General features: G+C 42.3%; 1 protein-coding gene across 4 annotated transcripts in view; it reads right to left on the bottom strand.

Annotated features, from left to right (window-relative positions):
• Window positions 1–16,843, bottom strand: part of DCC (DCC netrin 1 receptor) — an 882,319-nt gene that overhangs the window by 82,533 nt on the left and 782,943 nt on the right. For all 4 annotated transcript variants that reach the window (XM_061614640.1, XM_061614649.1, XM_061614658.1 and 1 more), the window contains one exon: window positions 12,977–13,139. In XM_061614640.1, coding sequence (XP_061470624.1) covers window positions 12,977–13,139 — 163 coding nt within the window. The remainder of the gene's footprint in view (window positions 1–12,976; window positions 13,140–16,843) is intronic.

The raw sequence follows: 16,843 nt of genomic DNA, 5'->3' as shown, positions 1-16,843 counted from the left end.
TTTCAAATGACATTCATTTTACTGAATTTGCACTATGCCTTGGGTGCTTACTTACAGCAAACTATAAGTAAGGGGTTATAAATAATGACTGCATCATTCCAGACATATTGCCAGTCTTGCCACAGTGATACTACTATTCTCTAAAACTTAAGAAAGGAGAAAATGTAACATTCAGTACATTGTTTAGTTCTGTGCATTACCACCAGTCTCATCGATAATAAGTAGTGACAGAAATCTGAGGCAAGAAAGAAAGGACATCACGTAGAAAGAAATGAAAATGAATTAGTCATCCAAGTGTATGTTCTCCTTGTATAAACATTAGGTTTGGGTTTTGTTCTCAATTACTGTCAAGCTCCAGAACTTCATAGGAAGGAGTGCCTTCCTGCAAACCTTCTATAATGAGTATCAACATGCTCTTGCGATATAAGTGTTCGGGCAACCAGGCTCTGTTCTGAGTGAGTAGGTAAACCAAATCCATTTATTTATGTTTGGGGCATGACAGCAGAATGCTTAGTTGGCTTCCTGGGAAGCTACTGCTGGCTCATATATTTGGCAGGTTCTTACCAGGGATAGGATCGATGGACTAATTTAGCGTAAGGCACCTTCAAATGTTCATAGGATCTGCTGAATCTGGGCCAGGTTGGGGGACCTCTTTGCAAACCTTTATTCTGTGATATGACAGTGCATATGGGGCTCATCATTTTGGGGGGAAAACATAATGACGGGGTAAATACAACATTATGTAGTGTGTGAATATGATTCCTCCTCCTCCCTTAAACAGATTCATATATTGTTATTGATTGGCAATACATTCAGGACAAGAAAAAAAGGGAAGTACTTCATACAACATAAGCTCTTTTGTGTGTTCAGGACACATAATTATAATTGTATGAGGCAGAAGAGTGTTACTCCTGTGCTGACCCCTGCGCCCTACACTAACCCCTGCCCTTTGTTGTCTGCATATATGAAGATGAATAGGCTATCACTGCAAGTGGAAACCCTGAGTGCTCAGAGCTCCATTAGCAGCCCGCTCCGCTGCAGGCTTGCTCCCGAATGCAGGGGCCAGCATGGAGTGCAACAGTGGGTGGCAGGGTGAGCAACCGCAGTCCCGCTTTCTGACCTGATGTGATTATCATTGCATGTCCTGAATGCCCAAATAGGGATGCATCATCAGCTTATGGAATTCTTTATCACAGGAGGTGAGGACAGCTACTGGCTTACATAACTTTTCAAAATAAGAAATGAGTTTTAAAATCACATCAGTGCTGATGGTCCTAACGATAAAAAATAAACATTAGAGACTAGACAAAGAAAAATGGGACATAAGACTGTTATAGGAAGCAGTATGAAGGAACAGCGTTTGCATGTGTTGGGAACATAAGAAATCGGGCCGATTAATTGTTTTTGAAAGCGCTTTGACAGATTCATGGAGAAGAATGGCTATTGGTATAAGAGCTAAAAATGGAGCTAAAGATAACAGGGCTAGACATTAGTGAAGAAGGAGGAATCCATTTTAAAGGGATTTATACATGGAATTTGATGGCTCCAACCTAATGTCGTTCCTGTTAAGGGGCGTTTTTGCCTCCACCCGAAATATAGGAGAAGGCTTGGGAACGATCTCGAAGCTTCTAAAGTGTGCCACGTGAGATCAAGGGGGCCAATCAGGGCTGGGATCGAGCGGTGTATTTAAAGCCGCTCCTTCCCTTAGCGATTGCCTTTTTTGCCTCGCGGCACACCTTGCGTGGTTTGCGCTTCAAGGGCTCCGTCAGCGTTTGTTTGTGACCATTTTTATTGCCTGCTTGCTGGTTTTTCCGTCGCTACTGCCTGCTCCCGTCCCCTGCTTCATTCATTCAATTAAATAGGCTCGTTTCCCCGCTGATGAGCTGGGCTGCGGGCGCGCGCCCACGCGCCCCACAGCTTCCTGCCAGCTCTCCGGCTGCTGCTCATTGACAAGTTCTCCCAGAGTTAAAGCGTTTGTTGTTACTTCATTCCTCCTTTTTCCTTAAGGGTCGGTGGGTGGTGTCCTTCATTGTTTTTGTTCCCTTAGTTTGATTGGTATCAGTTTAATCCCGTTGTCTTGCTTTAATCCCCCCTTGTTATTTCTTAGGCTCTTGTTATTCGGCTTGCTTTATTATTGTTTAAGTAGGCTGTGGTAATGTGGCGGTTTCCCGCCTTCCTCACCTCGTGTTCCACTCCCATTCACCACCTTTGGAGTGTTAGGGAGTGTGTGTGGGAGGAGGAGGCTTCGTCTTTCTCCCCCATCCCCACGCATCTGCTCTGCAGAGGGGAATTGTTTCGCGGTATAATAGCAGGCGGGCGTTTTAAACGTGCCGTTTGCTTGTTTTTCTGTGAGTTATAGAGAGTGGGGGGGCGGTTTCCTCCCCCTTTTTATCCCCGTGTGTCAGCTGTTTAGCGGGTGGATAGTTTCATAGTATAACATGCAGGCGTTTTAAATATGCCGCTTGATTTGTTTCTCCTTTTGCCTGCCAGCTTAGGAGAATTGTTGAGAGTTGAGGTGGTGGTTTTCTTTCCTTTTCATTCCCGCGCGTCAGCTGTTTAGCGGGTGCATAGCACGCCTGTATTTACTTGCACGCAGGCGTTTGGTTTGTTCCCTGCCTTTGCCCCTGCTTTCGATGCTTTTGAAGCTATCACCTGAAGGGAGTGTAGGTAGAGCTATGCATCTTTGAGCGGCCTCGCCAGCCTGCTATAGAGCGGAAGCAGTAGCCTCCTGCCTTGCCTGAGCTTTATTTTCTAAGTACTTAATAGGATTATCTTCCTGCAGATGGGTAGGTTATGCAATTGGCTTTAGAGGGGTGCCCTCAGCCTGCTCTAGAGCATCTGTAGCCTTGTGCCTTGTGTGCACTTTAATTGTATATGTAACTAATTTGATTACGTCATGCAGACTTGGCGTGCATATTGCATTTAGTCGCCACAGCAGTACAATATGGGGGTTAAGTGGTGCTGGTCCTTTGGGTACCTTGTTTGTTTGTTTCTTTGTTTTGCAGCGCGCCCAGCCCTATGCTCATATTTCTCTATTACCCCCCTTCCTTTTTTCTCCCAGGCTGAGTTCAAGTTAATTTTTATGTGCAGCTTCATTCATTAGGGGTTTGGGGTATTTCATTGTGGGGTACAATTAATTGATTTCTCCCCTGGGCATATTTTGCCAATATAAATAAATATATGAATATATAAATAAATAATTTATTGGTTGATTGATTTGATTGATCAATTAATTAATTAAGTGCCATTTATATGGTTTGTGTTTCATTTGGATTAGCTTGAACTCAATACAGTTATATTTGGTTGTTTTGCAATCACTTCATTGTTGTTCCTTGGTGAGTTCAAGGTTTGCCTTATAATGCTGTTTTAGATTATTTAGCCTCTTAATTCTGCTCTATGTATCATACAAAATAATAAATAAATTAAAATAAAATAACAATAAAATGATATGCCTATGCAATATCACCTTTGGAGGGCATAATAGATGTTTTAATCTGGGTAAATAAAAATCCTGCCTCCTAGAATTCCTATGAGGATTTAAGAAGAGCCATAGGAACATGAGAAGAGCCTGCTGGATCAGGCCGGTGGCCCATCTAGTCCAGCATCCTGTTCTCACAGTGGCCAACCAGGTGCCTGGGGGAACCCCGCAAGCAGGACCCGAGTGCAAGAACACTCTTTAAAATATGTCAATATAGTGAGATTCAGTGAAAGGCAATGTATGGCATGTAAGTTTAAAGGAAATGCTCTTAGCCAGTTAAAATTCATCATTGTGGCTATCATTATGAGCTAAGAGGTTTATGCTAATTAAATTGAAAAGATTATAAATTCGCTGAATCAGATGTATGGCTTTTTGTAGGATTAAGTTTAATTGTAATTTTCTTTAAGGATCTCTAGTAGCGGATTAGCTGATAAAAACTTATTTATTCAACAGGAGTATGGCAGGAATATTTTGATATGTAGGAGTTGCTTGGTCACTTGTACTTACCTTTTAGGTCATTTCCTCTGACAAAGCATTAATTCAGTGCCTTTGTGAGAACACGGAAGTGGTGTGCTCACGTTTTCTATTTCAGTGGTGTCTCAGATAGGAGGTGTGTGGATATCCCCTGTGGCTTACTTTTTGAAGGACCTCAGCAGCCATTCTTTGTTTGGGAGAAGCGGACTTGTCCTGGAGGATGCACTGCAGGTAAGCTTTGATGCAGTTGGTGGCTGGAATTTTGGTGTTAATTTCAGGTCCTTTGGTGTGCTGAGAAATGGCTGGCTTCCATGAGGGGCATGGGGTTTCCCCTGGATTTTATTTTCTTGGGCTATTTTTCCAATAGTGCTTGTGGTACATGTGTGGCCTTCTGCCCTTCAGAATTAAATGGTACATTTTCAGTCCAGCCTGGCTATTGGTTCTTTGGTAAATTCCCAGACCCCTAGCTCTACTTGTGCCATGTGCCTTGTGCATGTGTTTGCTCTGCAATGTACATTCTTATATTTTGCTCATGGCTCGGCATGTTCCGGGTTTGCAGACTGATGCGGCTGTGCCATCTTGGTATCCCCCACTTCGGGCGTGGCCGATATCAGTTTTACACCTTCATAGTTCATGTTCTCTTAAAAGGGGCAGGGTGTTATCATAAGTAATATATCCGCCCACCTTTCTGCCTGGCCTTTAATTTCCATGCCAAGCGCATTCTGAAACCCACTTCATGAAATTCAAAGGTGATTGTGGCGCTCCACCCTAAGGCCGCCCGGTTCTATGTGGCCATTTACCCCTGATGTACTCATGATGCTCCTGCCTTCAATCAGCACTTTGTGTTTCCCTCTTTACGAGGGAAAGTTATTCCTGGAAGTGCCTTAATGGTTTGTAGGGAGCCTTTTGCCCTGGTAATACCTTAGCCTTCAAGGCAAGTCACGTCATGTGGAGCCCTGCGCTTACATTTCTGTGATGTTTTCAGTGCATATACTCACTACGGACCAGGGGGGTAGTAGCTGGGTGTTGTAGCTGAGGTGCTACCCATGGCCCACCTGGTGTCTGGTTTTGCTCTAAAGGAGCTTTCTTTCTGTCAGGCCAGCGAGCCAGCACTATCTTTTTATATGCATCAATGGCTATGCATTGATTCAATTCTAATTTTGGTATATTCCCAGGGCCATGAGGGCCCGTGGGTGTGATACCCGAGGGGAAGGGTTATATTTCTTCCATACAGGAGCAGCTGTTGCCGCTGCCCTCATAGACCTGCTTTCTGGCAGCTTTCTGGTCATACAAGCCGGCGTTACCTGTTCATACATCTGGATGGATTCGCACTAACGTATTTCTTTTCAAAGTGGACCGGCAGCGACCATCGCCATCGTGGGCATGTGTCCAGATAGTATTCAGGCTATACGAGCCAGCGTTACCTCCTTTCCTGTGGAGCTTTTGGCGCTTAGAAGTTGGGGCCGCTATTGCATCTGCTCTTGCTCCCAGTACTCAGAAAGCATATCAGCGTTCTTTTGCAAAGTTCCAAGCTTTCAGAATCAGTGCTGCTTTACCTATGGCGTGGCCTATTCCTGCGGATCAATTGTTACAGTATATGTTGCATTTGAGAGGGCAAGGCTCTTCTGTTTCCACTATCGCTGGGCACCTCTCTGCGCTGGCCTTTATCTCTAAGGCACGAGGACTGCCGGATCATTCTGTAGATTTTAGGGTCAGAAAGGTCCTTGAGGGTTGGTCGTGTTCCGCTCCCAGGCCCGCTGACCGGAGGAGGCCAATCACGCCCGATGTCCTCCTCCAGATCCTGGCATTGTTTCGTTCTTTATGCTCATCCCAGCATGAAGTGCACCTTTTCGCCGCAGTAACTCTGACGATGTTCTATGGTGCTTTTGCCCTAGTGAAGTGTTAGTCCTCTCTAAGCGTGATGTGCCTTACAGAGCCTTATGCTCAGGCGATTGCACGTTAGGTGCTGATATGGTTAGGTTTTCCCTGCGAGTCTCTAAGACTGATCAGAAGGGCCGTGGCAGTCTTGTGTCTTTACGCAGCTGCCAAGTTTTGGAATTATGCCCTGTGTCTGCAATGCGTCAATTCCTGCTTCTAAGGCCAGCGGGCCTGCGTTATCTTTTTATACATGTGGATGGTTCTGCCCTGACTCAGTTCCAATTTTGGGCCGTTGTTCGGCAGGCCTTGTTGGCCACTGGTCGCGATGCTGGAGTCTATGGGCTGCATTCATTTCAGATTGGAGCGGCCACGGCCGCTGCCCTCATGGGCATGAGCGTTAGCGACATCCAAGCAATTGGCAGGTGGCGTTCCTCCGCTTTTCAGTCTCATGTTCGGTATTAATATTGTATTTATTTTGTTTTTCTTTAGGTATATTAAGTCTTCCAGTTCCTGTGCGGATCGTTCTGTGTGGCCTTTCCATCTTGTTTTGGGCACATCGGAGGGCCTCTTTGTCATTTTCCGGAACGCAGCTGCAGCTTTCTGCATCAGCGATAGTTAGCTGGGAGGCGCGGAGGGGCATGTTATGGGATGCGTTGTTGCCATTGGTGTGCCGTACCATGGCGTCAGCGGCCCCGCCTCACATTTTGTTAATTCACTTGGGAGAGAACGACCTTGTGCAGCGCCCCGGTATGGACTTGCTGCTCAAGGTCACTTGTGATCTCATGTGGCTTAGGCGTTCTTATCCTACTCTAATTTTGGTGTGGTCAGCTATGCTCGTGAGACGAGTATGGAGGGGGGCTCTTCACCCAAATAAGATTGATAGGTCACGCAAATGGGTGAATAGGAAGGTTAGGGATTTGGTTTTATCCCTTGGGGGGGCATGCATAACCCATGACAGGATAAGGTTTTATTCTCCTCAATTGTTTAGGGACGACAGCGTCCACCTGTCAGAGTGGGGATGTGATTTGTTTTTAGAGGATTTGAGGTTGGGTTTGGGGAGTTTGTTTTCTTCCTTGGGTTGAGGGGACCAAGCCTGAGCTGATCCCCTCTTGTGGCATGGAATTCGGGCAGGTGAGGTATATTGGGTTATTTTGAGGTGGTTAAGGTATACAGGTAAGGGGCACTCCCCAGGGAACCATCAAAGCTTAATGCCTGGTGGCGAACTGAGGAGTGTCCTTGTGGGACCTGCTTGTGCATCATGGTGAACGCCTGTACGGCGGGGCCATGGTGCAGAGGTTGGAACCACAGCTGACTTCAGCGGCAAGGAGGGAGGTTTTCCCCCACGTCCTTGACTATGGAGTTAAGGTCTGAAGAGAGTTATTTGCCTTTAGAAGGCGTGGGAGTATTCCCACATATATAGGTGGCCTCACCTGCCCAAAGCAATTTAATCTGATGAATTGGCTTATCTGCATTTGATGTAGAATGTTATATTTAATAAATATAACATTATTCCAACTTGTGTCACGAGTCTTCTTGGGTGTGGGGGCAATCAAGCTTTGTGTGATGGCCTCTTGCATCAAGTGCTCACTTTTGTCCAACCTGTTTGTGCACTGTTGTTTAAAAAGTCTGGCTAGTTATATCCAAATCTAAATGTATACTGTACCTATAATTCCCATAAAAGAGTCAAGCCCCATGTGGTACTACATATTTTCAGCACAACTTCATAAGTATATGAATACCTACATTAAACAGTTATATGCATTTCTATATGTATCTTTCAAAGTGCTGCTTACTTCAGGAACCCTGGAGTGTATGTATGTAAAATATTATATGTATAATATTGTGCCCAATAATACATATAATATGTAGGAAATATTTTCATTTTTAGTGGAGCTGGGCTGGGGGGACTCGCTTCTTGTTGAGATCAACTAGTGAGGTGGGAATTAGCTAAAATCTGTCTGGATAAACTTGACATTGAGTTTTACAATCAATCAATCAATCGATCGATTGATTGATCGATCAATCAATCAATCAATCAATCTCCAGCTATTATTTATTCATGCCACATTTCTGAGCTTTCCAGAGGCAACTGACTGTCCATTATTGGTGACAGAACATGGGACTGGTTTTCCTTTCTTTTTTATCCAGGAGTACAATTCATATGTTCTTTAAATATCTATAGGCATATTCATACAGAGATATTTTTTTTTTAAGGATCAGGTGAGATCTGGATACGTTCCATGCTATGCACACATGGCAAAGTAAACAGTTCCTCAGAGTTCAGTACCATGGACAACACCAATGTCAGTATCAGTTCTATCCACTGTGGCTGTGCAATGTGTACGATATGGAACTAAATCTTTACATTTGGTTACAGATTCCAGAGTACAAAATACAGAGGCTTCGTGTCAGATGAGGATGATGTGCACATGTGCCTGCATGCTCACACACATTTAAAAATGTGTTTTTGTTAGCAACATGTAGAAATGTGGTGACTAAGAAAAGACAGCCATGGTTCCATGCCATCAGTCTACAATAAAAGTTCTGCAAAACAAAGGACTCAGTGATTGTTTTTTTAAAATGGGGGGTTTGCCTCATTTATAAATTCGGTGCTAAAGCACCAGAGGAAATAGAGAGTGCCCTGAGAATGTATTCTACACACTCTATCTCTGCAGCCAAGAAAGCAACCATTGACAGTGTGCATCACACTTCATGTCAGATGTGCTGCATTGGCAAAGTTCCTCAGTTGCTGAAGTATTGAGAGGTTAAGAAGACTGGAAGATATGAAAAGGTGATTTTTTTTATTTTTTTTGCAAAGCCAATAAATGGAGAACTACTTTAATACAAATGCAGGATATTCCTTGCAATGAGAGACAATTGAGAGATGAACCACTGAAATATGGCACACACATCAGTGGTTAGAGTGTTGGACTATGACCTGGGAGACCAGGGTTCGAATCCCCACACAGCCATGAAGCTCACTGAGTGACCTTGGGACAGTCACTGTCTCTCAGCCTCAGAGGAAGGCAATGGTAAACCACCTCCAAATACCGCTTACCATGAAAACCCTGATATGAACCTGCCCACATTGTAACAACTTTAAGCGAGGCTATGCTTCTAGTTCCATTGTCTACACAAGTGAGATCTCAGATGGCCTGCACCAGAGCCTTTTCAGTGATGGAACTAAACTAAAAGGTAAAAGTAAAAAATAAAAAATTAAGGTGAATGTAGCAGTATAAATCCTGAAAATATTTATTATAATAAGGTAAAATAAACCAAAGAAGCATCAATATAACAGAATATCTCTAAATTCACATTTATATATTGGGCTGGACCACCTTGAAAACATCCTCACCACATTAGAATTTGATTTCTCCTACCAATCTTGTTCCATATCAGAAACAATTATTCACATTTATATATTGTTCTTGACATATATTTTTGTAAAAAATTCTTCATGTTTGAATTTAGATATATTCTGTTATATTGATGCATTTTTGGTTTATTTTACCTTATTATAATAAATATTTTCAGGATTTATACTGCTACATTCACCTTAATTTTTTATTTTTTACTTTTACCTTTGGTATTCATTAAGGTTTAATCCTACTTGTTTTGTTCACATGGAACTAAACTAGCCTACAAACAATAATTGCAGGAGATTCAAGTCAGGAGATCAGGAAAATCCAAAGAGGTGTGTCTCTGCGGGCTCTTGAAGACACACTTGTTAAGAGAAGCATTTCCCTGATCTCCTGACTTGAATTTCCTGCAATTATTGTTGTTTTGTTTTAATTATTGTGCTGTTTTACCTGGCTTCTTTATTATATATTTTAAATATGGATGTTTTAATGCAGTTGTTGTACTACGTATTTTAATTATGGGTAGCTGAGTTTTCATAATTGGTTTCATTCTTATTATTTCACTGGTGGCTTGTTCTTGACCTGAAAGTTGGTATATAAATTCTATCATTATCATTATCTTTATCATTGACAGTAGCCCCCTATAAAGGTTATAAATAAATAAAGATGCATATTCTATTTTTACTGGGGCATTTGCTGGCTTAGGTTGGTTTATTTTTCTCTCTGGTCTTGGTGTTATTTTTCAAAGTTTGTTTTAGTTTAAGTGTTTAAATTATGTCTTTAAGGGCTTAAAATGTTTAAACTTCTATTTGATGTGCATTTCTCCTTGGGCATGATTTCTAGTGACAAGGCAATGGATAAATATTAAATTCAGGTAAACCTATGTATGGTCCATTGGGACTGTGCCTCTTTGGAGTTCAGGTAGGACAATTAAAGGTTTGAATTTTTTTCCCTGACAAAAACTCTGCCTGTGAAAAACTAGGAAGTCTGGGATAAGATTTCTAGCCTAACTTTGTCCCAAGAGGGCTAGTTCTCTGTGTTTCAGGGTCTTTTTATGGATAAGCACTCAGGCATTTGACCTCTTATCTTACATGCCAAGGCAGTATGGTGTCTAGAGAACTGCATCTTACAGTGTAGAATGGCTCTTATGATGACCTTAGAGCACAGTTCTTCAGCCTTGGGTCCCCAGATGTTGGACTACAACTCCCATCAACCCCAGCCAGCTTAGCAAGTGGCCAAAGATTATGGGAGTTGTAGTCCAACAACATCTGGGAATCTAAGGTTGACAAACAGTACCTTAGAGCAAGGGCAGCAAACATGTTGACCTCCAGATGTTGCTGGACTACAGCTCCCATCATCCCTCACTCTGGAGGGCACTACTTTGACCACCCCTCCCTTAGAGATACACATGCTCATATAATAATGAAGGATGGCATTTGTTTGGTCTTCACAGCTTGAGCCTTTCTAGAACTTTCTAAATGAATGCAAGCACCTTGAACTGTGCCAGGAGCATTTTAGGAAGAGCTGCACTGAATAGTCTCAAATTTGGATTTTCAGGCCGAAACTAGAAATTTCAGTGAGACAGAATACCACTTAGACTGGGCAAATATACTTCTGGCTGTTGCCCCATACTGGCTGCTGCTGTTTCCATTCTAGATTAAAGTGTGACATCCTCCAGAGTAAAATTCAATCTGGCACAAGGATACATAGCTAGAACCAAAAATCCGCAACATTCCCTGCACATGTGAAAGTGCTTTCCATTCAGGCGTGGGTTCTTTGGATCCCAGTCAATATCGCGTATAAAATAATTCACCATAATTTTGTTTCCCTAATCATATAGGTGAACTTTGATGCTGTGCTATAATGGCAAATAACAAGTGAAACAAGAGCTCTTTGTTAATTGATATCAAGTTTTTCAGTTGCTGGCTAGAGTGCAGATTTTTGTCTCTCCAATTCCAAGCAATTGCACTGTAACAGTCCTCCAGTAGGTAAGGATTCTATTCATATCCAACTGTAAAAGGTACAAAAGAAGCCAAAGGATACCCTTTTCAGTTTACCTCATTTGCCCAGACAGCATGTAATTGCTGATGTCTGTGGCATGAAATATTTTCCCCTTTGTTTTACATGGCTCCATAAACGGACCTCAGTTGATACCAATATGCTAGTAGGAAAAGAATAGATGGCATTTGAAAAGCAGAAATAATATTGTATTGATGTCTCTTCTTACTTCACACACTGTTACTGCAGGGCTTGGAGGGGAACTGAGGCTTCTTTGTGGCCACACACAGCCCAAACACATTCAAGAGTCAAGATTTGAAACCATAATGTCATGGCTAATGAGTGCTGGAGACGTAGTGTGAAGTTAAAAGAAGAACTATATCTCATGGGGCAAATAACTGACATCCTATTGATGCCACATTCTCTGCAAACCTGGATAATATTTCCTCATTTTTATCAACTCAGATTCAAAGCCTGCTCCAAACCCATAGATGCTTGTCATGATCAGTTATAACTGTGCCGGAAGGCATTCTTAACATATGCTCAGTTTCCTTCCTGTTACTAGTGAGGGATCCCTTTGTTCAAACTAGCTGTCTAATATAATAGTCACAGATTGATTATTTTTTTAAGGGGTGGGAAGAGAGACCACTCTCTTATGATGAAGAAACCCATATGGATTTCTGTGAACTTTCTGGTTCTGGGAGTTATTTATATAAAACCTGGAATCCATCTTATTTGCAATGGATAGCTTAGGTTTCTGATCATTTGCTGAAGTGTCATATTTGAAACTGCTCCCTCACTCAGTCATCCTGCTCTGTGCATTGTATTACATAATTTATCCTTAACACAGCTTATTACAGTTTCTTAACACATACTTGAATCCCAGTAGTTAGTTGTATAGTGCATGCAAAAGTCACTTTACATTTATTCTCCTTTTCCTTTCCTTTTCCCCTGCCTTCATTTGTGCAGTCCCTGGGTATTAAGATGCTGGGCAGTAGGCAGTCTAGAGTGAAAAATGGATTGGACAGCTGAAGGTTGAAATTTCTGGGACTAGGGCTAGAGGGAAATCCAGCAGGCAGGAGAAGATACAAGAATCAGGACAAGAACCAGGCAAGGGCTATGCTCTTGCCCTGGCAAGGCTGACATTGAAGCTTTTAGAGACCTACTAGATTATGGGAAACCAGTGGGTTTTCTGGGTAGATGGAGTCACCCTAAGCCATTGGAGGACATGAGAGCCCTGGGAACCTTTCAGTACAGAACCTTGAGTGGCTCACTTCAAGGGAAAATAAAGGGTGATATTAAACTAACCAGTGTAGACCTACTGAAAGCAATTGGCTTAATTAGTTTCATTAGTTTTAAGCCTATTGATTTCAAGTGATCTCTTCTTAACCACTCAAGTGTGATCTCAGGGTCGTTGGTTCTAGCCCTACCAGCTCAAGACCGAAATATCAGCTGTTTCTTTGCAGATCTTAAATTGTCAGTTATAAAGGTCTACTCTACCCACTTTCTGCTGGTGCTTCCTCCATGACCCACCCTTTGCTCATTCATCCTGTGTGTGAAGGCCCCATAGAGCCCTATCAGTTCCTTATTTCAAAGCAGGTAGAGTGAGCCAGCTCTTTTATTTAGTATATTATTATTCAACAAAAGTGATGAGATGGTATGACATATCTGGAGTCCTATGCATATTCCACCATCTCATTGAATCTACTTTAGGGTGAAAAAACAGGTTTGCCTTGCTCCAAGGCAGGATGGAAAGGTTGATGGACAAGGACATTTCCAAATTACTTACTTCCTCTGCTGTGCTGATGAACGCCGGGTACAAATCACAGCCACAATCACCACCACCACCACCGTAACAACCCCAACGGTAACGACAATGATGACAAGAAGGTTACTGTTCTTCTGGGGTGTCACACTTCCATGGGGAGGATGCATCTGCCCAATGGGGGGTTCTGAAAGAACATAAACTGTTATGGAAGATGCAAACAGCTGTTACACAACACCACAATTTTCCAAATGAAAAATATGTTAGGGAACTGCAAACCTTTGGAAAATGAGTACATTGTATCATTTAGCTGCAAGAAAACTCTGAACAGAAAGAACTAGTGTAGTGTAGCAAGCTATATCTGAGAGTTTTAAGAGTGTACTCATCAAATTTTACTTGCAAATTGGTTTTATTCTATTGCATTAAAACTTTTTATATAACCATATCATATTTTAATTTCCTTATTTTATTGTTCATCTTCACTTCATTGTTTATATATTGCAAAAATTTAGGAGTTTGTTTTTAAAGCTATCCAGGACAAAGCTATCTAGCACAACAACATTTGTTGATGATGATGAGAGCAGAAGTATTCTTTGATCCCTTTAAACCACTAAAAAGTTTGCCAGGATAAGATCCACTTCATTATAAACCAGGGGTGCCTAACCTGTGGATGTTCAGATGCTGCAGGAATGCAACTCCCATAATCCCTGACAGTTGTTTGTGCTGGCTGGGGCTGATGGAAGTTGGGGCCCAACAACATCTGGAGAGGAAAAGGCTAGCCACCCTTGGCATAAAAAAACCATAAAGTTTTTTAATAGGAATTGGCCTTCAATCACCTACCTAGGATGATTGAAAGCCAAAGCCTATTAACATTTTTAGATGATTTTTCTCATCCCCCACGAGCCCACAACTTTCTGTAGACTTCTGAAAGTGCTCCATGTCTAGTAAACTTGAAGCTACCACTAGCTTTCTAGAACTTTCTAGGATTTGGTCACAACCTGCAATATTTACATGATAAATTGTACTCTCTCTCTCTGTGTGGGGCAGGGATGGGGGAGAATATTTGCTACATTGAATTTATTACTGGAGTTTGACATAATCCAACAATCCACATTGTTTTCAGACTGGAATCGATTTCTTGTGGTGGGTCATGGCAAAAATGCTCCAAATGTTATGTTATTGTCTTCACAATCATCTTTCCTCTAAGCTGATGAATCTTAACTTAGTGGAACAAGTGTCTACAGCATAAGCATTTTAATTAGCATTTTCATTAGCAAATACATTTTTTTTCTTGATAAAAAACTATGAATTGGCAATTGCGCAAACAATTGGGAACAAAAAAATGGCGGATCGGTACTGAAAGCTGGCCTGTCAGAATTCAAATGGATAGGAACCAGCTAATGAGCCCTATCCCTAGTGGAGGAAAGGCAATTCCACCCCCCAAAAAACCTACTCTATAGTGATTTCTCCACCTCAAAAATGATTGTGTAAAATGCCTTTTTATCTGAGATCCTAGAGTCTAAACTCAAAATGGGCAACTTAGAAACTGGAAAACAGTTTGTTGTCTGCAATCTGCAGTTTGTCTCTAAGAGTGTTCACATAAAATCAGGCGCTTGGACCAAAGATCTCAAAGGTATGTACGTTGATGTATGTGGACATTACTTGAAGCAGAACCATTATGCTGAGTGAGAGTCAGCGAAAATTTCTGAAATAAGGTGAAGATTTCTATTAAGAGTAAATTTTCTCATAAGTCAATAGAAGTTTTATGCTGTAAAAACACATCAGTGACCTGAGTAAAGAAATATCATGGTTCATGAAAAATATCCTACCTATCTGACATGCAGGAAGACAAACTACATATTTACACAAAATTTACTCCCCTTACTCCTCCTTTTAAAAGAAGCTAGCTATAAAAACATCTGCAATTTAATGCCTATCAAGGGCATGTGAATTCTACTCTAAAGAACAGGCCTGGGTTCAGAATGGTGCCATAAAACCCAGGGGATTTATGCTTTGACACATCACAAAATGGAAATTGACTGCCTTCAAGTTGATCCCGACTTATGGCTACCCCATGAATAGGGTTTTCATGGGAAGCGGTATTCAGAGGGAGTTTACCATTGCCGCCCTCTGAGGCTAGTCCTCCCCAGCTGGCTAGGGCCTGCTCAGCTTGCCCCAGTTGCACAAGCCAGCCCTTTCCTTGTCTGCAACTGCCAGCTGGGGTGCAACTGGGCTCCTTGGGACTATGCAGCTTGCCCACGGCTGCACAGGTGGCAGGGCATGTAACCCCTGAGCCACTCACTGTGGGGGTGATCTTTAGCTGGCCCTTGACACCCAGGAGAAACGAGCAGGGATTTGAACTCACAAACTCTGGACTCCCAGCCCAAGGCAACTTATGCTTCTTTGTGGTATCTCTGTGATGCGTCATCATTTGTGGTATCTCTGTGATGACACATCCCAGAGATACCACAAAGAAGCATAAGTTGCCTTGGGACTGCAGAGCTAAAGAGACACTCTCTGCCCTTTGCCAATCATCAGGAGACCAAGAGGTACTGGGTGACTGGACCACTTCCTTCTGAGGAAGAACATCATGAAAAAGGGGAGAGACCAACCATTGGTAAAAGAAGAAGCAGATGTAGAGAGCTTGCTATCCTGCTTCCTCATAGAAAGAACACTCTACTCCAAATGGGATTGCAGAACTGAAGGAAGGCATGCCTTAGCTCAGGAGTGGGGAACTTTTGGCCCTCCAGATATTAAGAACATAAGAACAGCCTGCTGGATCAAGCCAGTGGCTCATGTAGTCCAGGATCGTGTTCCCATAGTGGCCAACCAGATGCCTATGGGAAGCTCGCAAGCAGGACCTGAGTGCAGTAGTGCTCTCCCCACTTGAGACTCTCAAAGACTGGTATTCAGAGGCACACTGCCCACAACATTGTTGGCAGAACATAGCCATCATGGGCTGTAGCCACTGTAACATCCATGAATTTGTATAAATGGTGGGAACTGTTGCTAATACAATTAGTTTGTTTAATCTGTTTGAATGTCCTGTGTTCATCTAGGTTAAACTGGAAGTTTTATTATTTGTCCTTACTGTAGTTTTGACCACTTGCTTTTTGACAGATTTGTTGACTTGTTTACTGGACCTATTTATATGATTCTGCAACTTCTGTATATTTTTTTCTGTTTATCTTATTTTGTTCCCCGCTCTGGGATTGAATTTATTTAATGGAGAGCAGGCTATAAATACTGTAAGTAAATAAATAAATAAATAATCCTCTTTGAAAGCCATCCAAGTTGGTGGCAATTGCTGCCACAATGATGTGCTGTGTGAAGGAGTAGTTTCTTTTGTCTGTCCTGAACCTTTCAACATTCAGCTTTCTTCATACCATGCCTCATTTTATACACTTCTATCATGTCCACTCTTACTTGCCCCACATGCTGTAACCTTTCCTCATAGGGAACTTGCTCCACCCTTGATAATTTTGGTTGCCCTTTTCTGAACCTTTTCCTGCTCTACAATTGCCTTTTTGAGGTGGGGTGACCAGGGCTGTATACAGTATTCCAAATGCGCTTGCAGTAATATATATGTATAATGGCATTACGAGATTGGCAGTTTTATTTTCAATTCCTTTTGCAGAACTACAACTTCCATGAGCCCTAGCAAGCATGGGCAATGTCCAGGAATGATGAGAGTTGTAGTTCAGCAACATCTGGAGAGCCAAAGGTTCCCCCCACACAGAGGAGACTGGTGGCTCCGATGTCAGTGGGGTGGTAAATCCACTTCACGTTTTAGTCTGAACTTTTAAAGACCTTGAAAATGCTTTCAGAACCTTGGACAGCTCCTTGAAACTTCAGACTAAAACCCGGAGTGGATTCATTGCTCCACTGACA

Source organism: Rhineura floridana, chromosome 1 (genome assembly GCF_030035675.1).
Source record: "Rhineura floridana isolate rRhiFlo1 chromosome 1, rRhiFlo1.hap2, whole genome shotgun sequence".
In the NCBI taxonomy this organism is placed as follows: domain Eukaryota; kingdom Metazoa; phylum Chordata; class Lepidosauria; order Squamata; family Rhineuridae; genus Rhineura; species Rhineura floridana.
This window is presented reverse-complemented; position numbering and strand designations above follow the sequence as displayed.